The sequence below is a fragment of the Megalobrama amblycephala genome, linkage group LG5 (genome assembly GCF_018812025.1).
Source record: "Megalobrama amblycephala isolate DHTTF-2021 linkage group LG5, ASM1881202v1, whole genome shotgun sequence".
Taxonomy (NCBI): domain Eukaryota; kingdom Metazoa; phylum Chordata; class Actinopteri; order Cypriniformes; family Xenocyprididae; genus Megalobrama; species Megalobrama amblycephala.
This window is the reverse complement of record NC_063048.1, coordinates 18467436-18483069: the sequence shown is the minus strand read 5'-3', so window position 1 is coordinate 18483069 and position 15634 is coordinate 18467436. Positions and strand designations below refer to the sequence as shown.

Here is a 15634-nt window from a genome sequence, read left to right as displayed (position 1 = left end):
TATTATAAGTAAAAAAGACAAAATCAATGTATAATTTACAGTCCAAATCTGTAAACTGATGTTCCCACAATTCCCTATGTGACACTTCACATTTGAAAGTATTTTGTTTAAATAATCATGTTTCTTAATAGGTTTTGTTATCAGTTATATACATTATGATTTTATATTACATCTTCTGTTGTTTAATGAATGTTTATTGCATTATTTAAGTCTTGTGGGTTACCATGATGGTGTTTTGCATTTGCGTGAATGACTCTTTGCACATTCTTTATATTAGTATGTATACTTCAGCTTGTGGAAAAGCTGCTTGTGATGAACTCTTATTCTTCATGTGGCTTTCTCTTTTACCATCTGCATTATTATGATGCTTGTCAGTATATGTTAAAGGTACAAAACATATTTTAGTAGTAATGTGCATTGTTGACTTTATTGGTTTACATTCAAATTTTCTTAAATTACAGATTTATACTGTAAAATGTACAGTTTGTTCTGTGTTTACACAGTTTTTCTGTATTTTTTACAAAATTATTCTGGCAACCACAGCTGCCAAAATTATTTTGTAAAAAATACGGAATTTTTTTTACAGTGTAGATAGATAGATAGATAGATAATTACTGTAATTATTATATAAAATATATGCATTAAATGTGCAATAAATAGAGCACTGAATTTAAAAACTGTGCTATGTGAACTTTTTTTTACTCGGCATATAAACTGGGCTGGACTTTTTTTGTGTGCATTAGCTTTCATCTGTAACCATCCGATGAATAGACATTAATCAAACACCATCCTTTTTATCAACTGAATCCATATTACCGTTTCATGTGTGCTTGTTTTGATGGAAAGAGCTCGTCGGTTTGATGTTACCGGTATTAATTGGTACTGATCCAAAGACTGATTGGAATATTGACGGATGGCCCACTGAGAGCCGCCTGTAATGGCTCATATGCATAGCCCGAGGTAAAGTGCCATGTATCAGCGCAGAGAATACACACGGCCCATGGCTACTGATGCCCTCCATTTTTCCTGAAGTGACAGGTTTGTATCAGGGGGAAGAAGATTACGGTTTTGTGTGGAAGTGGCACGGCGTGGTATTAAAGGTGGAGAGGGATAAAAAGAGAAGGCGAGAGATGGACTACTCCTCCTCCATCTGTCTGTCAGCAAGCAGTTAAAGGTTACTGTAATCTGAGCCGTGTAACACTCGAGCGGACCCACGAAAGCTCCCGCAGTTAATAGCACAGCCGCGGCCGAGACTATGGCTTAACCCTAGACCAGAGGAACGCTGAGGGAAAGTGAGAACCCGAGCCATCTCACAAACATACAGTGTATCTGTTTGACTTGTGAAATTAGAAGACCTCATTGTTTGGCTGACAAATATTGAGCTCAGATATCTCTATCGGAAGTGGAAACTTTCCAGAAGCCTTTTTCCAAAAGCGCTCGTTCGGCTATCAGACGAATGAAGTAAGCCATCTTCATTCGCATTCTTAGCAGTATGCTTTTATTATAAGGCAGATAGTCATTAATTTACAGAATCAACGCTGGGAACATCTTTTGTGATCTCGTATTAAATTTTAGCCCCGAATCCACCCCTTGGCAAAAATTACTCACATCGTTAAAAAATATTTAATTAGGCTGTAGTTTATTCGCGGCTCACGAGGGAGATGGGATTTGCATGAGGCAGGTCGCGTCTCTCGCGTCGGTGAGGGAGATTGGATGTGAGTGGAGATCAGAGGGTCACCGGCTCAGCCAAGGACTCCCATTTTCCAAGGTCAGACAGGTAGAGAGGTGCTCCCCTGGGTCTCTGCTCACACAAGACAGCTCCGATTGGCCCTTAATTATGTCCTTCCTTTAAGCCACTGCTGGCTTTTGTTTTTCAAGGGATATCTCTCCTCTCGTGTCCACTACAACAATGGTGCTGCTTTCATGGAGCTCTATTATTTTTTTATAGGCTCAGTAATCAGACGATTTACCGGGAACCCTAATGGATGAGACCGCGTGAAAAGCAGAGGTTAATCATAGTCGTGTCAATCATCGTTTATAGTGACGTCTGTGCTAGTGGTCCAGCGATATGACTTTTTCATGGCTAAGGGGGATATTTAGAAAGCAGGGTGGCCGGTGGTCGATGTAATGAGTAGTATGACAAATGAAAAGAGATATTCAAAATTTGCTGATTTCATTTAGTAGAGCAAGTCACAAGTCCTTAAATTTGAGACTTGAGTTCTCTACAATACAATGTTTTACAAAATATTCTTTTAATTGTAGCTTGATTTATCCAATATTGTTACATGATGTATCACATATTGTTATATTTAATTATTTTATTTTATATATAAAATAAAAAATTAAAAAATTAAAATATTCATTTTATATATATAAAAGGTTTTTAATAAAATGAGATTTAAAAAAAAAAAAAAAAAAAAAAAATATATATATATATATATATATATTTTTTTTTTTATTATTAAAAATCTCATTGTGTGTGTATATATATATATATATATATATATATATATATATATATATATATATATATATATATATATCATATATATATATATATATATATGGGTCATTGACGAATAAGGTTTTTAAAAGTGTAAAAAACATAATGGAGATATAATTAATTTTGAAGTTTTATTATGTGTTAACAATGAGATTATGTGGTTTTTATAACCAATTAACACTGCTTTTGTCATTTTTACAAGATATACAAAAAAGTCGGTTTTACCGAATGACACTTTTGGTTATTTTCAAACAATGCTAACATGCTCATATCTAGCTAGCTAGGTAGGACAATTAAACATTTTATATTTAGTACAAGTTTTAAAATATTACAACATTTTCCATGTTTTATAGCGGTTGTAATGATCTGATGTTTCAGGACATGCGTATGAGCAAGTGAAAACATTAAAATTTTTACAACATTTTTATAACATTTTTCAAATGGTTAAAAGAGAGTTAGTTACTTTGCTTCATGATCATGTGGTCCTTTGCAGGTGTCTGAATGATTTCACATCCTGTCACATGATACTGACTGGATCACTTGATCCAAAATGGTCCCTTTATATTGGTTACTCCAAATGACATCAATGAAATTCATTTTTCCAGACATTCTTTCTCATAACAAAGCAATGACTTCTGTACATCATTTTAATACCATTTTGCACTATGTTAATATATGTTATTACAAAATCATGCCAGAATAAAAAATATATATATTTATTACATTTTAAGATATTTTAATCACAAATCAAGTGGCTGTATTGGCCTTTGGACGGTTGAACCAAATGACCTTTTGTCACTTCAAAAACTTTAAAATACCTTTATATGTAGCAAAATAGAATTAAAACCTTTTGGATTCAATAAAACAGATCTAGTTGTAATACCTTACATATTTTGGATGTAATGTCTTTTTTATTGTTATTAAGGCCTTTGGACAAAAAAAAAAGAAATGACCCGTCACGTCATTGACCCATATATATATATATATATATATATATATATATATATATATATATATATATATATATATATATATATATATATAAATACTTACTTAATATTAATAGGCCTGCATTTTTATAATATTATATATTACATATTTAATAAATATTTTATTCATTTTGTTGCAAGAAAAAGTTTCTCACATAAAAGACTGGTAATATTTTATAACAAAAGTTTTCTTATAGTTGAGTACTTCTCTTGTTCAGCTCTGTTGTACAACCGATCAGATTTTTTTTGGTTTTAGCTCTTGGCTATCTGTGCGGCAGGGTTTGCATAATTTAATCGGCAGTGTTAGTTCCCAGCTGGAACAAAAACAGAAGGACCAATGATTTGAACCCCACAAGCTCTATCTCGGGGTCCAGACAAGCTCTTGCTGAATCGCTTTATGATTCACTAGTGTTATCAATTGATGGGAATATAACATGAATCATTTATTAAAAGAGTAATTACATGCTATGAAATGTATAATGTTCCATTTAGCACATTTGAGTTAAATGCGTTAATTAATTCTGAACCCTCCAGCCAACATCAATTTATTTGATTAATACTTTTTTAAAGTCACTGACATTCTAAGGAAGTGAAAGGAATTTCTCCCTCCCCTCAAATGTGTTTAATGTGTTTTTTATCCCAGAGGAATTTTATGTTCATGTCTTTCCCATGTTTAGGTTTTTAATAGTGGCGCTGCTTGTATTACACAGAAAAACAATAAAATTATGATTAAATACAAGCAGGAGAGTCATGCAATTTTTATATACATTTTAGACAAACACTTTTCCCATATTTGCTATATTTGATTATTTTCAGTAAGCTGAACTTAAAATTGACTTTAAAAATCTATGGTAGTGTGTGCACACAAACGTTTTAAAAATCAGAAGCAATTTATGAGCAACATAAGGGCCAAAGCTCAAAAGCTAGCGGTCATTTCAACCATCAGATCTTTGCTATCTCACATCAGCACTTGCAACGTTCGTTTTATCTGAAGTGTGAGTCATGATTGTGGATTTGCATGCGTGGACGGGGCCAAAATGTTCCTGGACTCCAAACAGGTTAACTGGCAGGGAGCGTGAGGTGAGAGCCATGGCGGCGTGTGTTTGATGCCAGCGAGTAATTGTGTCATAATGTGAGAGACGAGAGCTGGCAGCTTCCTGTTGCCGTTTGGAGGGGTTCAGTGACACTTGACATGCCTCTTCAGCCTCACAGAGCAGGGCAATAGAGACCACTGAAGTAAAAAGAGGGAGGCAATGCTTGCTTTTATGCAGAGACACAGAAATGAGAGAGGGTGGGGCTTGGGCAGAAGGGGCGGGGTGAAGGGGGAGGGTCAGTGCTTCTAGAGGAGCTCAATCATTAAACAGGAGAAGGATTGAATTTTTTAAAGAGGGGCAAAATGTGCAGAAGTGAACCAGATGGACCTCATGCATCAGTATGAATCTGTGTCATTAAAATTCAAGACCTCATACTTATTACTTTCTTTTAAAGTAATTTACAATGTTTTATTTATTTTTTTATTATAAGTTTTATTTAGTATGGAAGCTTGTTTCCGACATGAAATAAAAAATAAAAAATGTAATTTTTTTCTCAGAATTGTATGATATAATCTCAATTAATATGAATTAAACTCAATGAATATGAATTAAACTCAATATAAAAACAATTGCGAGTTATAAAGTCAGAATTGCGAGTTATAAAGTCAGAATTGCGAGTTATAAAATCAGAATTGTGTGATATAAAATCAGAATTGCGAGTTAGTCAGAATTGCGAGTTATAAAGTCAGAATTGTGTGATATAAAATCTGAATTGCAAGTTATAAAGTCAGAATTGCGATTTATAAATTCAGAATTGCGAGTTATAAAATCAGAATCGCGAGTTAAATCAGAATTGCGAGTTATAAAGTCAGAATTGCGAGTTATAAAGTCAGAATTGTGTGATATAAAATCAGAATTGCGAGTTAAAGTCAGAATTGTGATTTATAAATTCAGAATTGCGAATTATAAAATCAGAATCGCGAATTAAAGTCAGAATTGCGAGTTAAAATCAGAATTGCGAGTTATAAAGTCAGAATTGTGTGATATAAAATCTGAATTGCGAGTTATAAAGTCAGGATTGCGAGTTATAAAGTCAGAATTGTGAGTTATAAATTCAGAATTGCAAGTTATAAAATCAGAATCGCGAATTAAAGTCAGAATTGTGAGTTAAAGTCAGAATTGTGTGATATAAAATCTGAATTACCAGTTATAAAGTCAGAATTGCGAGTTATAAAGTCAGAATTGTGTGATATAAAATCTGAATTGTGAGTTATAAAGTCAGAATTGCGATTTATAAATTTAGAATTGCGAGTTATAAAATCAGAATTGTGAGTTAAAGTCAGAATTGCGAGTTAAAATCAGAATTGCGAGTTAAAGTCAGAATTGCGAGTTATAAAGTCAGAATTGTGTGATATAAAATCTGAATTGTGAGTTATAAAGTCAGAATTGCGATTTATAAATTTAGAATTGCGAATTATAAAATCAGAATTGTGAGTTAAAGTCAGAATTGTGAGTTAAAGTCAGAATTGCGAGTTAAAATCAGAATTGCAAGTTAAAGTCAGAATTGCGAGTTATAAAGTCAGAATTGTGTGATATAAAATCAGAATTGCGAATTATAAAATCAGAATTGTGAGTTAAAGTCAGAATTGCGAGTTAAAATCAGAATTGCAAGTTAAAGTCAGAATTGCGAGTTATAAAGTCAGAATTGTGTGATATAAAATCAGAATTGCGAGTTATAAAGTCAGAATTATGATTTATAAATTCAGAATTGCGAGTTATAAAATCAGAATTGAGATTTAAAATCAGAATTGCGATTTAAAATCAGAATTGCGAGTTAAAGTCAGAATTGCGAGTTATAAAGTCAGAATTGTGATTTATAAAGTCAGAATTGTGATTTATAAATTCAGAATTGCGAGTTATAAAATCAGAATTGCGAGTTAGTCAGAATTGCGAGTTATAAAGTCAGAATTGTGATTTATAAATTCAGTTGCGAGTTATAAAATCAGAATTGCGAGTTAAAGTCAGAATTGCGAGTTATAAAGTCAGAATTGTGTGATATAAAATCAGAATTGCGAGTTATAAAGTCAGAATTGTGATTTATAAATTCAGAATTGCGAGTTATAAAATCAGAATTGCGATTTAAAATCAGAATTGCGAGTTATAATGTCAGAATTGTGATTTATAAATTCAGAGTTGCGAGTTAAAGTCAGAATTGCGAGTTATAATGTCAGAATTGCGAGTTATAAAGTCAGAATTACGAGTTATAAAGTCAGAATTGCGAGTTATAATGTCAGAGTTGCGAGTTATAAAGTCAGAATTACGAGTTATAAAGTCAGAATTGCGTGATATAAAGTCAGAATTGCGAGTTAAAGTCAGAATTGCGAGTTATAATGTCAGAGTTGCGAGTTATAATGTCAGAATTACGAGTTATAAAGTCAGAATTGCGTGATATAAAGTCAGAATTGCGAGTTATAATGTCAGAATTGCGAGTTAAAAAGTCAGAATTACGAGTTATAATGTCAGAATTGCGAGTTATAATGTCAGAGTTGCGAGTTATAATGTCAGAATTACGAGTTATAAAGTCAGAATTGCGTGATATAAAGTCAGAATTGCGAGTTATAATGTCAGAGTTGCGAGTTATAATGTCAGAGTTGCGAGTTATAATGTCAGAATTGCGAGTTATAATGTCAGTTGCGAGTTATAATGTCAGAATTACGAGTTATAAAGTCAGAATTGCGTGATATAAAGTCAGAATTGCGAGTTATAATGTCAGAATTGCGAGTTAAAAAGTCAGAATTACGAGTTATAATGTCAGAATTGCGAGTTATAATGTCAGAGTTGCGAGTTATAATGTCAGAATTACGAGTTATAAAGTCAGAATTGCGTGATATAAAGTCAGAATTGCGAGTTATAATGTCAGAGTTGCGAGTTATAAAATCAGAATTGCGTGATATAAAGTCAGAATTGCGAGTTATAATGTCAGAGTTGCGAGTTATAATGTCAGAATTGCGAGTTATAAAATCAGAGTTGCGAGTTATAATGTCAGAATTGCGTGATATAAAGTCAGAATTGCGAGTTATAATGTCAGAATTGCGTGATATAAAGTCAGAATTGCGAGTTATAATGTCAGAATTGCGTGATATAAAGTCAGAATTGCGTGATATAAAGTCAGAATTGCGAGTTATAAAGTCAGAATTGCATGATATAAAGTCAGAATTACGAGTTCTAAAGTCAGAATTTTGAGATATAAACTTGCAATTGCGTGTTATAATGTGCAATTGTGAGGGGAAAAAAGACTGATATTTTTTCTCAGAATTGCGAGTTTGTCTTACATCTTTGACTTTATAACTCGCAATTATATCATGCAATTCTGGCTTTATATAAATTCAGAATTGCGTGATATAAAGTCAGATTCGCAATTCTGATTTTATAACTCAGAATAGCGAGTTTAAATCTTGCAATTCTGAGAAATAAAGTCAATTGTGAGATAAAAAGTTGCAATTACCTTTTTTATTTTTATTTTTTATTTAGTGGCAGAAACAAGCTTCCATAGTTTAGTTTAGTGTTTAACATGTTTAAAATGTTTTAGAAAATAAAATAATAATATATAATAACTTAAAGAAACAGCTATTTGTATTTATTTGAAATTTTAATTAAAATATTAGATTTATTAAAATTAAGTAAAATATAGTTATTTATATTTATTTTGAATTTTGAAATAAAAAATATTGTATAAAATAAAATATTAGATTTATTAACTTAAAAATAAAGAAAAATATTGTTATTTATATTTTCAGTATGCAAGTATATTAGCAGAAGTTTATAATAAAGAAACGGCCCAATAAAATGTTATTTATAATCCAGTTTAAAACTGTTTATTGGGCTTTTACCCCATTTCTTATTCTCGCGCAGCCAGAACTTCAGACTGACGGCAGAAGGTCTGGACTCCATAGCAGCTTTCATTGGCCAAGGACCGACCAAGACAACATCTGACCAACATGTAAAGCAAACAATCACAGTCTGTTTTGTTTAGCATCATGTTTAGGGGAGTGGAAATGTAAAGTCGATGTCCCTACAATAACGGACCGGATGTGTAAAACTCTTAGGCGTGTTTTAAAGAGTCTATACCAATATTTTTGAAAACCTGATCCTGATAAGCAGTCATTGTCACAGTTGTAGACAACAGCTCATATGACAGCTTTGTTTTCAGCGGACTGTTAAAGAATGCAACACACACATCTCCCGGAAATCCTGTAGAATTCAGAAATCGGTTGACGACTTTGAAACTCCTGAAGTGTTTCCAATTTCGTGCCATATGCATCAGATGTTCAGTCAACTGTCCATGGGCGTGACGTCTGAGGCTGAGACTGACCATTTCCTAACCAGGCACAACACAACCAAACATTTTAGCTGGGGTCAGTGGATCTTTGGCCCCGCCTCTAGAGAAAATTAAGCACAAGAAACAAAAAGAAACCACCCATCGTGTGATGAAATTTGACAGCTGGGTATTATAGCTTTGATAGAGCAGAACAGTTAATAGGCGATAGCTGACATTTCTGAAACCTTGCTAATTAAGGGCTTCCTTCTTTAAACTCAAGCATAACGTCATTTTTTTTTTCCTTTCTCCTCCATTTCCTCTCTCCCTCTCTCTCTCTCTCTCTCTCTCTCTCTCTCTCTCTCTTCATGTTTGTAAAATCAGGTGATTTCATTAATGCATGCCAGTCAGTCTTAATAAGCCAGAGGGGGAGGGAGGGGGGGAGTGGACTCTTATTGAGTGACCTTCTACAAAATAAGCATGTTGCTGGTGGGCTCCGTCCGTGGCCCCACTCCAGCGAGCCGGGCCTCATTTACAATGCAAAACCTCCTTCTGTAATCCAAGTGTCCTTTCTGCAATCACAGAGCATAATCTGCTGGTCTCTTGTTACAGACAACACTTTACCGCACCGACCGCCACACGATGAATATTAGAGCCGATATTATTTTCTCTGTGCATTGTTCGCCCATCTTCGCATCACAGAGATTAAGGCAAGATGAGTGCTTTGTGCAGCCACTCGTGCTGAAAAGTGGGCTCATTCTAATACTGTTAAAATAGTCGGCAGGGCCATGTTCATGAATTATAATTGACACAAAAGGTTTGTCCGCTCTGGCATGTGAAAGAGAGATAACTTTACATTTAATCTGTGTATGGAAATAGATATTTTAAGCACTTATTGTAATGTATTTCTACCCACAGTCACTTGGATTTTGTCAGTAGTTTTTGTTAAACTTTAAAATCAACATGAAAATCAAAATGAAAATTTGTGGTCCTGTTGTAAATCATTTATTTGTTGATATTTGATCTTTTTGTGATTATTGGTACCAGCAGTGGCTAGTGCACTTTTTGTTTCATATTATAAAATAAATGGGAACACTTTGCAACAAGGTCTCATTTGTTAACATTAGTTAATGCATTAAGTAATATAAACTAACTATGAGCTATATATTTTTACAGCATTTATTAATCTTTGTTGGTGTTAGTTAAAATAAAAGTTCATATTAGTTTACAGTGCTTTAACTAATGTTACCAGATACAACTTTTAATCTTAAAAATGTAGTAGTAAATGTTGAGATTAAAGGTCCCCTTTTTCGTGGTTTTTTGAAGCTTTGATTGTGTTTATAGTGTGCAATATAACATGTGTTCATGTTTCGCGTGTAAAAAAACACAGTATTTTTCACATAAATTACTTATCTGTATACCGCTGTTTCCACTGTCATAAAAACGGGCTGATGACTTCTTTGTTCTATGAAGTCCCTCCTTCAGAAATACGTAACGAGTTCTGATTGTGCCAGCGGTTCCTGTTGTGATTCGACAGCAGTTTAGCGCATCTTGCCCGGAAAGGTCACGCCTCTTACCATAACGTGGAGATGCACGCGCTCAGTGTTATTGTAAACATGTCTTTGATTTTACCCTATCAATTTGATCCGGAATCAGACCCGGTGATTGGACTGCGGGATGAAAATAACAGCGTTTCGACGACATGTCGACAAACACACTCTACAAACGCAACTCTTGTGTATTCCTGTGGGCGGAGGTTAGTCAAAAAACTGTTTAAGTGACGTCATTAAAGAAGGAAGTAGAGGGATGTAGTCCAAACTGGCCGTTCGATGTAGGCGACTTCTGTTAAATAAAATATCTCGCTTGGCATTGAACTTTGAGCTTTAAAATTTTACAGATTTTATTTATACTCTAACAACAACATTACACACTAACTAAAGTTTGAAACATGGGATCACGAAGAACGGGACCTTTAACATTAAAGGGATAATTCATCCAAAAATGACAATTCTGTCTTCAATTCTCACCCTCAAGTTGTTCCAAACCTGTATGAACTTCTATTAGATAGAAGATATTTTGAAGACTGTTGGTAACCAGACAGTTTACAGTAGCCATTGACTTCCAAAGTTTTTTTTTTTTTTTTCCCTATATGGAAATCAAGGGCTACTGTCAACTCTCTGGTTACCAACAGTCTTCAAAATATCTTCTTTTGTGTTGAAATAAAGAAACTCAAACAGTTTTGGAGCAACTTGAGGGTGAGTAAATGATGACAAAAGTTTCATTTTTGGATAAACTATCGCTTTAAGATTAATAAATGTTGTAGAAGTATTGTTCATTCTTAGTTTATGTTTTCTAATGTAGTTAAATAATATTAATAAATGAAACCTTATTGTACATTTTTGTGTATTTTCCATCATTTAAATATATCTGCTCATATTTAGTGCTGCTGGACAAGATTAAACAAGATTGGACAAGTTTTTTTTTTTTTTTTTTTTTTTTAATGTGAATGGCTTGTTTCTTCTTTTTGTTGGGAGTTGTCTATAAGGTGTTTGAAAACCTCAACCTCATCTCTTTAGTTCTTCAAATAGAATCCTCAATTCTTTGGTCTACTGGATATTGGTGGAATGTTAGTCTTTTAGAGAAAGATACAGAAAGTCTTACTTGGAATGTGCCTGCAGCTTTTTGATGCTCAGGGAAAGTAAAAAAAAAAAGAAAAAAAAAAGAAGAAGAAATCAGATGTGCTATTTGGTTTCTAGTGTTTGAAAGGCCAAACAGTAAGAAAAAGACAAAGAGAGCTCGAGAAACAGACAGACAGTTGGTGGTCCTGTTGCACAGTTGTTTTGGTTTCTGTTTTCATGGGTTTTCTGTGATTATCGCTGTTTGTTTGTTCTATTTAAACTGTAGAGTTGCACATAAAATCCTTCAGTATGCATTCCTGTAAATGTTCTGCTCTTGGATACACATAGACCCTTGGATGATATATTTTGGACAGTTATTGACTTAACCTTTTTTGTTTGTTTGTTTTGCATAGTAATTTCCCCTGGTTTGGTAATTTTTATTTATTTATTTATTTATTAGTATTATTTCTATACTGTTATAGTATTAATAATATTTTAATTTAGATTTTATTTTTTATATTTTCAGTGTTGATTTTCATTTTAGTTAAAGTTGTAATAATTTTGTCATTTTTATTAATTTTTTATATTTTTAAATTAGCTTTCATTGTTTTTTTTATTATTATTCTAGTTTTAGTTTTAGGAATTTTTGGTATTCAAACTTTTATATTTACACATTTTATATTTATATTTCTCATTTTTCTATAAGAATTATTTTATTTTATTTTATTTTATTTTTTCAACTTAGCATTCAATTTCCTATGGAAGCTTGTTACCACCACAGAATAAAAATTAAAAAAGGTAATTGCGAGTTTATATCTCACAATTCTGACTTGATAACACACGATTGTGAGTTATAAAGTCAGAATTGTGAGATATAAATTTGCAATTCTGAGAAAAAACATTTTTTTTCCTCAAAATTGGACATTATAACTCGCAATTGCGAGTTTGTATCTCACAATTCCGAGAAAAGAAGTCAGAATTGCAAGATATGAACTTGCAATTGCAATTGTGAGTTATAAAGTCAAAATTGTGAGCTAAAAAGTCATTGTGAGCTGAAAACATGTTTCCAGAAAAAAAAAGACATGACATGTTCTTGCCTGTTGATACATGTACTCCTGCAAACCTGTTCTAGCGTAGCCATTTTGTTTCTTAATGCATCACCTTCTGACTATCGAATAGCTGCATACATTTGAAGCATAGGGCAGAAGTTAGAGACACAGCAGAAATATCCTAAATCTTACTTGAACAAATAATACACAGCATTATTCTGTTTTACAGTTCCAGCATTGTGCCAAAATAACACAAGCCTGTGTCTGTGTCAACGGTCTGTCTCTTTATTAATTGTTTCTGCTTGGAATAATAATTTCTGAAGCACTAAACAGCTTTGAGGGATAGGACATTAAAGGGATTATTCTCATGTAATCCGCAGGTCCCTGTAGACGTGGACCTGATCACAGAACAGCACCAGTGTTACTGAAACACAACAATTGCATATTTAAGAAGCACCAGAGCCACAGATACTTTAACTGCCTGTTGTTGTTTTTTTCTTGTCATCCCCAGTTAGCAACAGTAAATCCGTTTCTCCCCCGCTTAGTAAATTAGCGTGTTTAAAGGTTAGACAAGCACACGCTAATTATTTGATTATTTGGACGAGCTCTATCTCCCCTAAAGAGCGTTAAGTTGTGTCGGGCAGAGGGAAACCTCTCCAGGGGAGGACTGAAGTCAAATTTTTAAAGAGCACAAGCGCTTTTAGCTGCACTACAGTTACAGAAAAGCACATTAAACTCACTATGAAAGATAACTGGGGAATACTTAACATACGAATCTTCATGAATAAGACATAAAAGACTTTATATAATACAAAACAGATCATATATGAATCAAAGTTTCATGGCATTTTAACTATGTGAGTGTATATAAAATAATAGTCAGTTACGCAATGTATTATGCAGTAGCTGTAGCTCAACTGGTAGGATATTGCGCTGGCAACACCAAGGTCATAGGTTTAATTCCCAGGGTACATACTGATATGTACACATTTCATAAAAGTGATTAAAAAAAAAAACTTTACTTTGTTCTGTTTTATTTCATTTTTAATAATTTTATTCCTTCAACTTCAACTTATTTTATTTCAGTTACAAATAACATTTTTAACATATATAATTTTTATTTATGAAAACTATGAGTAATTTTTAGTCTTAGTTAACAATAAAAACTTGGTTTCATGCTCGTTTTAACCCAGATAACTAATACAGGCCTCTCGCTTGTGTTTGTGCTGTTGCAGGTAGAACTGACGGGCAGCAGCGTGTTTGACTACGTTCACCCGGGCGATCATGTGGAGATGGCTGAGCAGCTGGGCATGAAGCTTCCGCCGGGGAGAGGGCTGCTGTCTCAGGGCGGAGGGGCCGAGGACGGGGCCAGCTCAGCCTCTTCTTCCTCTCACTCCGAGACACCTGAGCCAGGTAAGCTCATGTTAAAGGTTAAACATCATAGACTTGTCACTGTGTTTGTGTTTTATGTAGTAATCTCCCTAGTTTTTTTTTTTTTTTGCACTTTTTGCAATTTTATTTTATTTTATTTTATTTTATTATTTATTTATTTATTTATTTATTTTATTTTTTTACTTTTTTTTCAATTATTTTATTTTATTTTATTTTATTTTATTTTATTTTATTTTAAACACATGCACAGGGTTTACACAGAGACAATAATGGTATGCACTTTGAAACCCGCCTTCAAAAATTGGCATTTTCCGGCCACAAAAACGCTGTTGTTGTGTAAATGAAAGGCCAAACTGTATAAAAAGTTTTCTGTTTTTATTTGAAAATGGTGTCATGTAAACGGCCCCTTAGATTTTATTTTATTTTATTTTATAAATACGTGGAACTACTTGATTCTGATTGGTTCCAAAAATGGTTCCAAAATTCCATTTTAATATCTAGATTCTGTGATTCAATTATTTGTTCAGTTATTTCTGCATTGTGTAAATCAGTGGGTTTTTCAAGTAAGCATTAGTCATATTTTCTGCACTAATTTAAAAGTAAATAAATATTTAAAAAAAAATCTATTAGTTTAGTTGTTGCTTTGAGTTATGCTTCAAATGTTTTCATCGAATATTCTTGAAGCTCCAGATTTATGCTCTTTTGTGGGGGGGTCTGTTTATTTATGTATTTATTTATTTATTTATTTTCACTCAAAACCATGTTGCTTTCTGAAGTGTTAGTATATATGATGTTTTATTAACAAAATTCGGGAGGAGCAACGTTCAAATAATCTGACTAATCATCACGTCATTTCAGCCAGCTGTTAGCAATCCGTAATCAACATATCTACCCATTCAGACTGAGTGAAAGCATGTAGACACATTCGACTCACCCATATTCCTTGACCGTTTTACAGCATCCCTCCACCACCCCGTCTCCTCACACTTGCCTGGTTACTTCCTAACCAGAATACGGGGGGAATACTCTGGGTTCGGGCCAAAATACCGAGCTCGGAGCCCTCTCCTCGGACAGCACGCCAAATACACATACTACTACGCATACTATTTACTATCTGATTATTCGTAAGTGTGAACTTGTGAACTACTATATGTTGCAACCAGCAGTCAATGTGACACTCAGAAACTGTGAGTGGACCTTAAAGGGATAGTTCACCCAAAAATGAAAATTATCCCATGATTTACTCACCCTCAAGCCATCCTAGCTGTATATGACATTCTTCTTTCAGACGAACACAATCAGAGTTATATTAAATAATGTCCAGGGTAATCCATGCTTTACAATGGGAGTGGATGCTAGTCCAAAATTTGAAGTCCAAAAAATTGCTCCCATCCATTATAAAAGAAGTCCACGCGGCTCCAGAGGGTTAATAAAGGCCTTCTGAAGCGAAGCAATGCCTTTGTGTAAGAAAAATATCCATATTTAAAACTTTATAAACTGTAATCTCTAGCTTCCGCTAACTGTCATACGCGCGTTCACGAGAGAGTGGCGTCCCAGCTTATGATGTAGGACGTAGGCGAAGTGTGAGCTCCGGTGACGAACACGGATGCGCAGAGGAGAGAGCAAAACAAAACACCGGTCACGAATTAAAAGCCACATTTGTTTGAACCGGAATACCGACCAGGAACTCCGGGAGATGGAGGAGGCTGCAGGATAGAGGCACAAACAACAGAA

The 15634-nt window shown here is 33.7% G+C and overlaps 1 protein-coding gene across 3 annotated transcripts in view; it reads left to right on the top strand.

Annotated features, from left to right (window-relative positions):
* Positions 1-15634, top strand: part of LOC125268636 (neuronal PAS domain-containing protein 3) — a 359515-nt gene that overhangs the window by 289478 nt on the left and 54403 nt on the right. For all 3 annotated transcript variants that reach the window (XM_048190978.1, XM_048190979.1, XM_048190980.1), the window contains exon 6: positions 13744-13921. In XM_048190978.1, coding sequence (XP_048046935.1) covers positions 13744-13921 — 178 coding nt within the window. The remainder of the gene's footprint in view (positions 1-13743; positions 13922-15634) is intronic.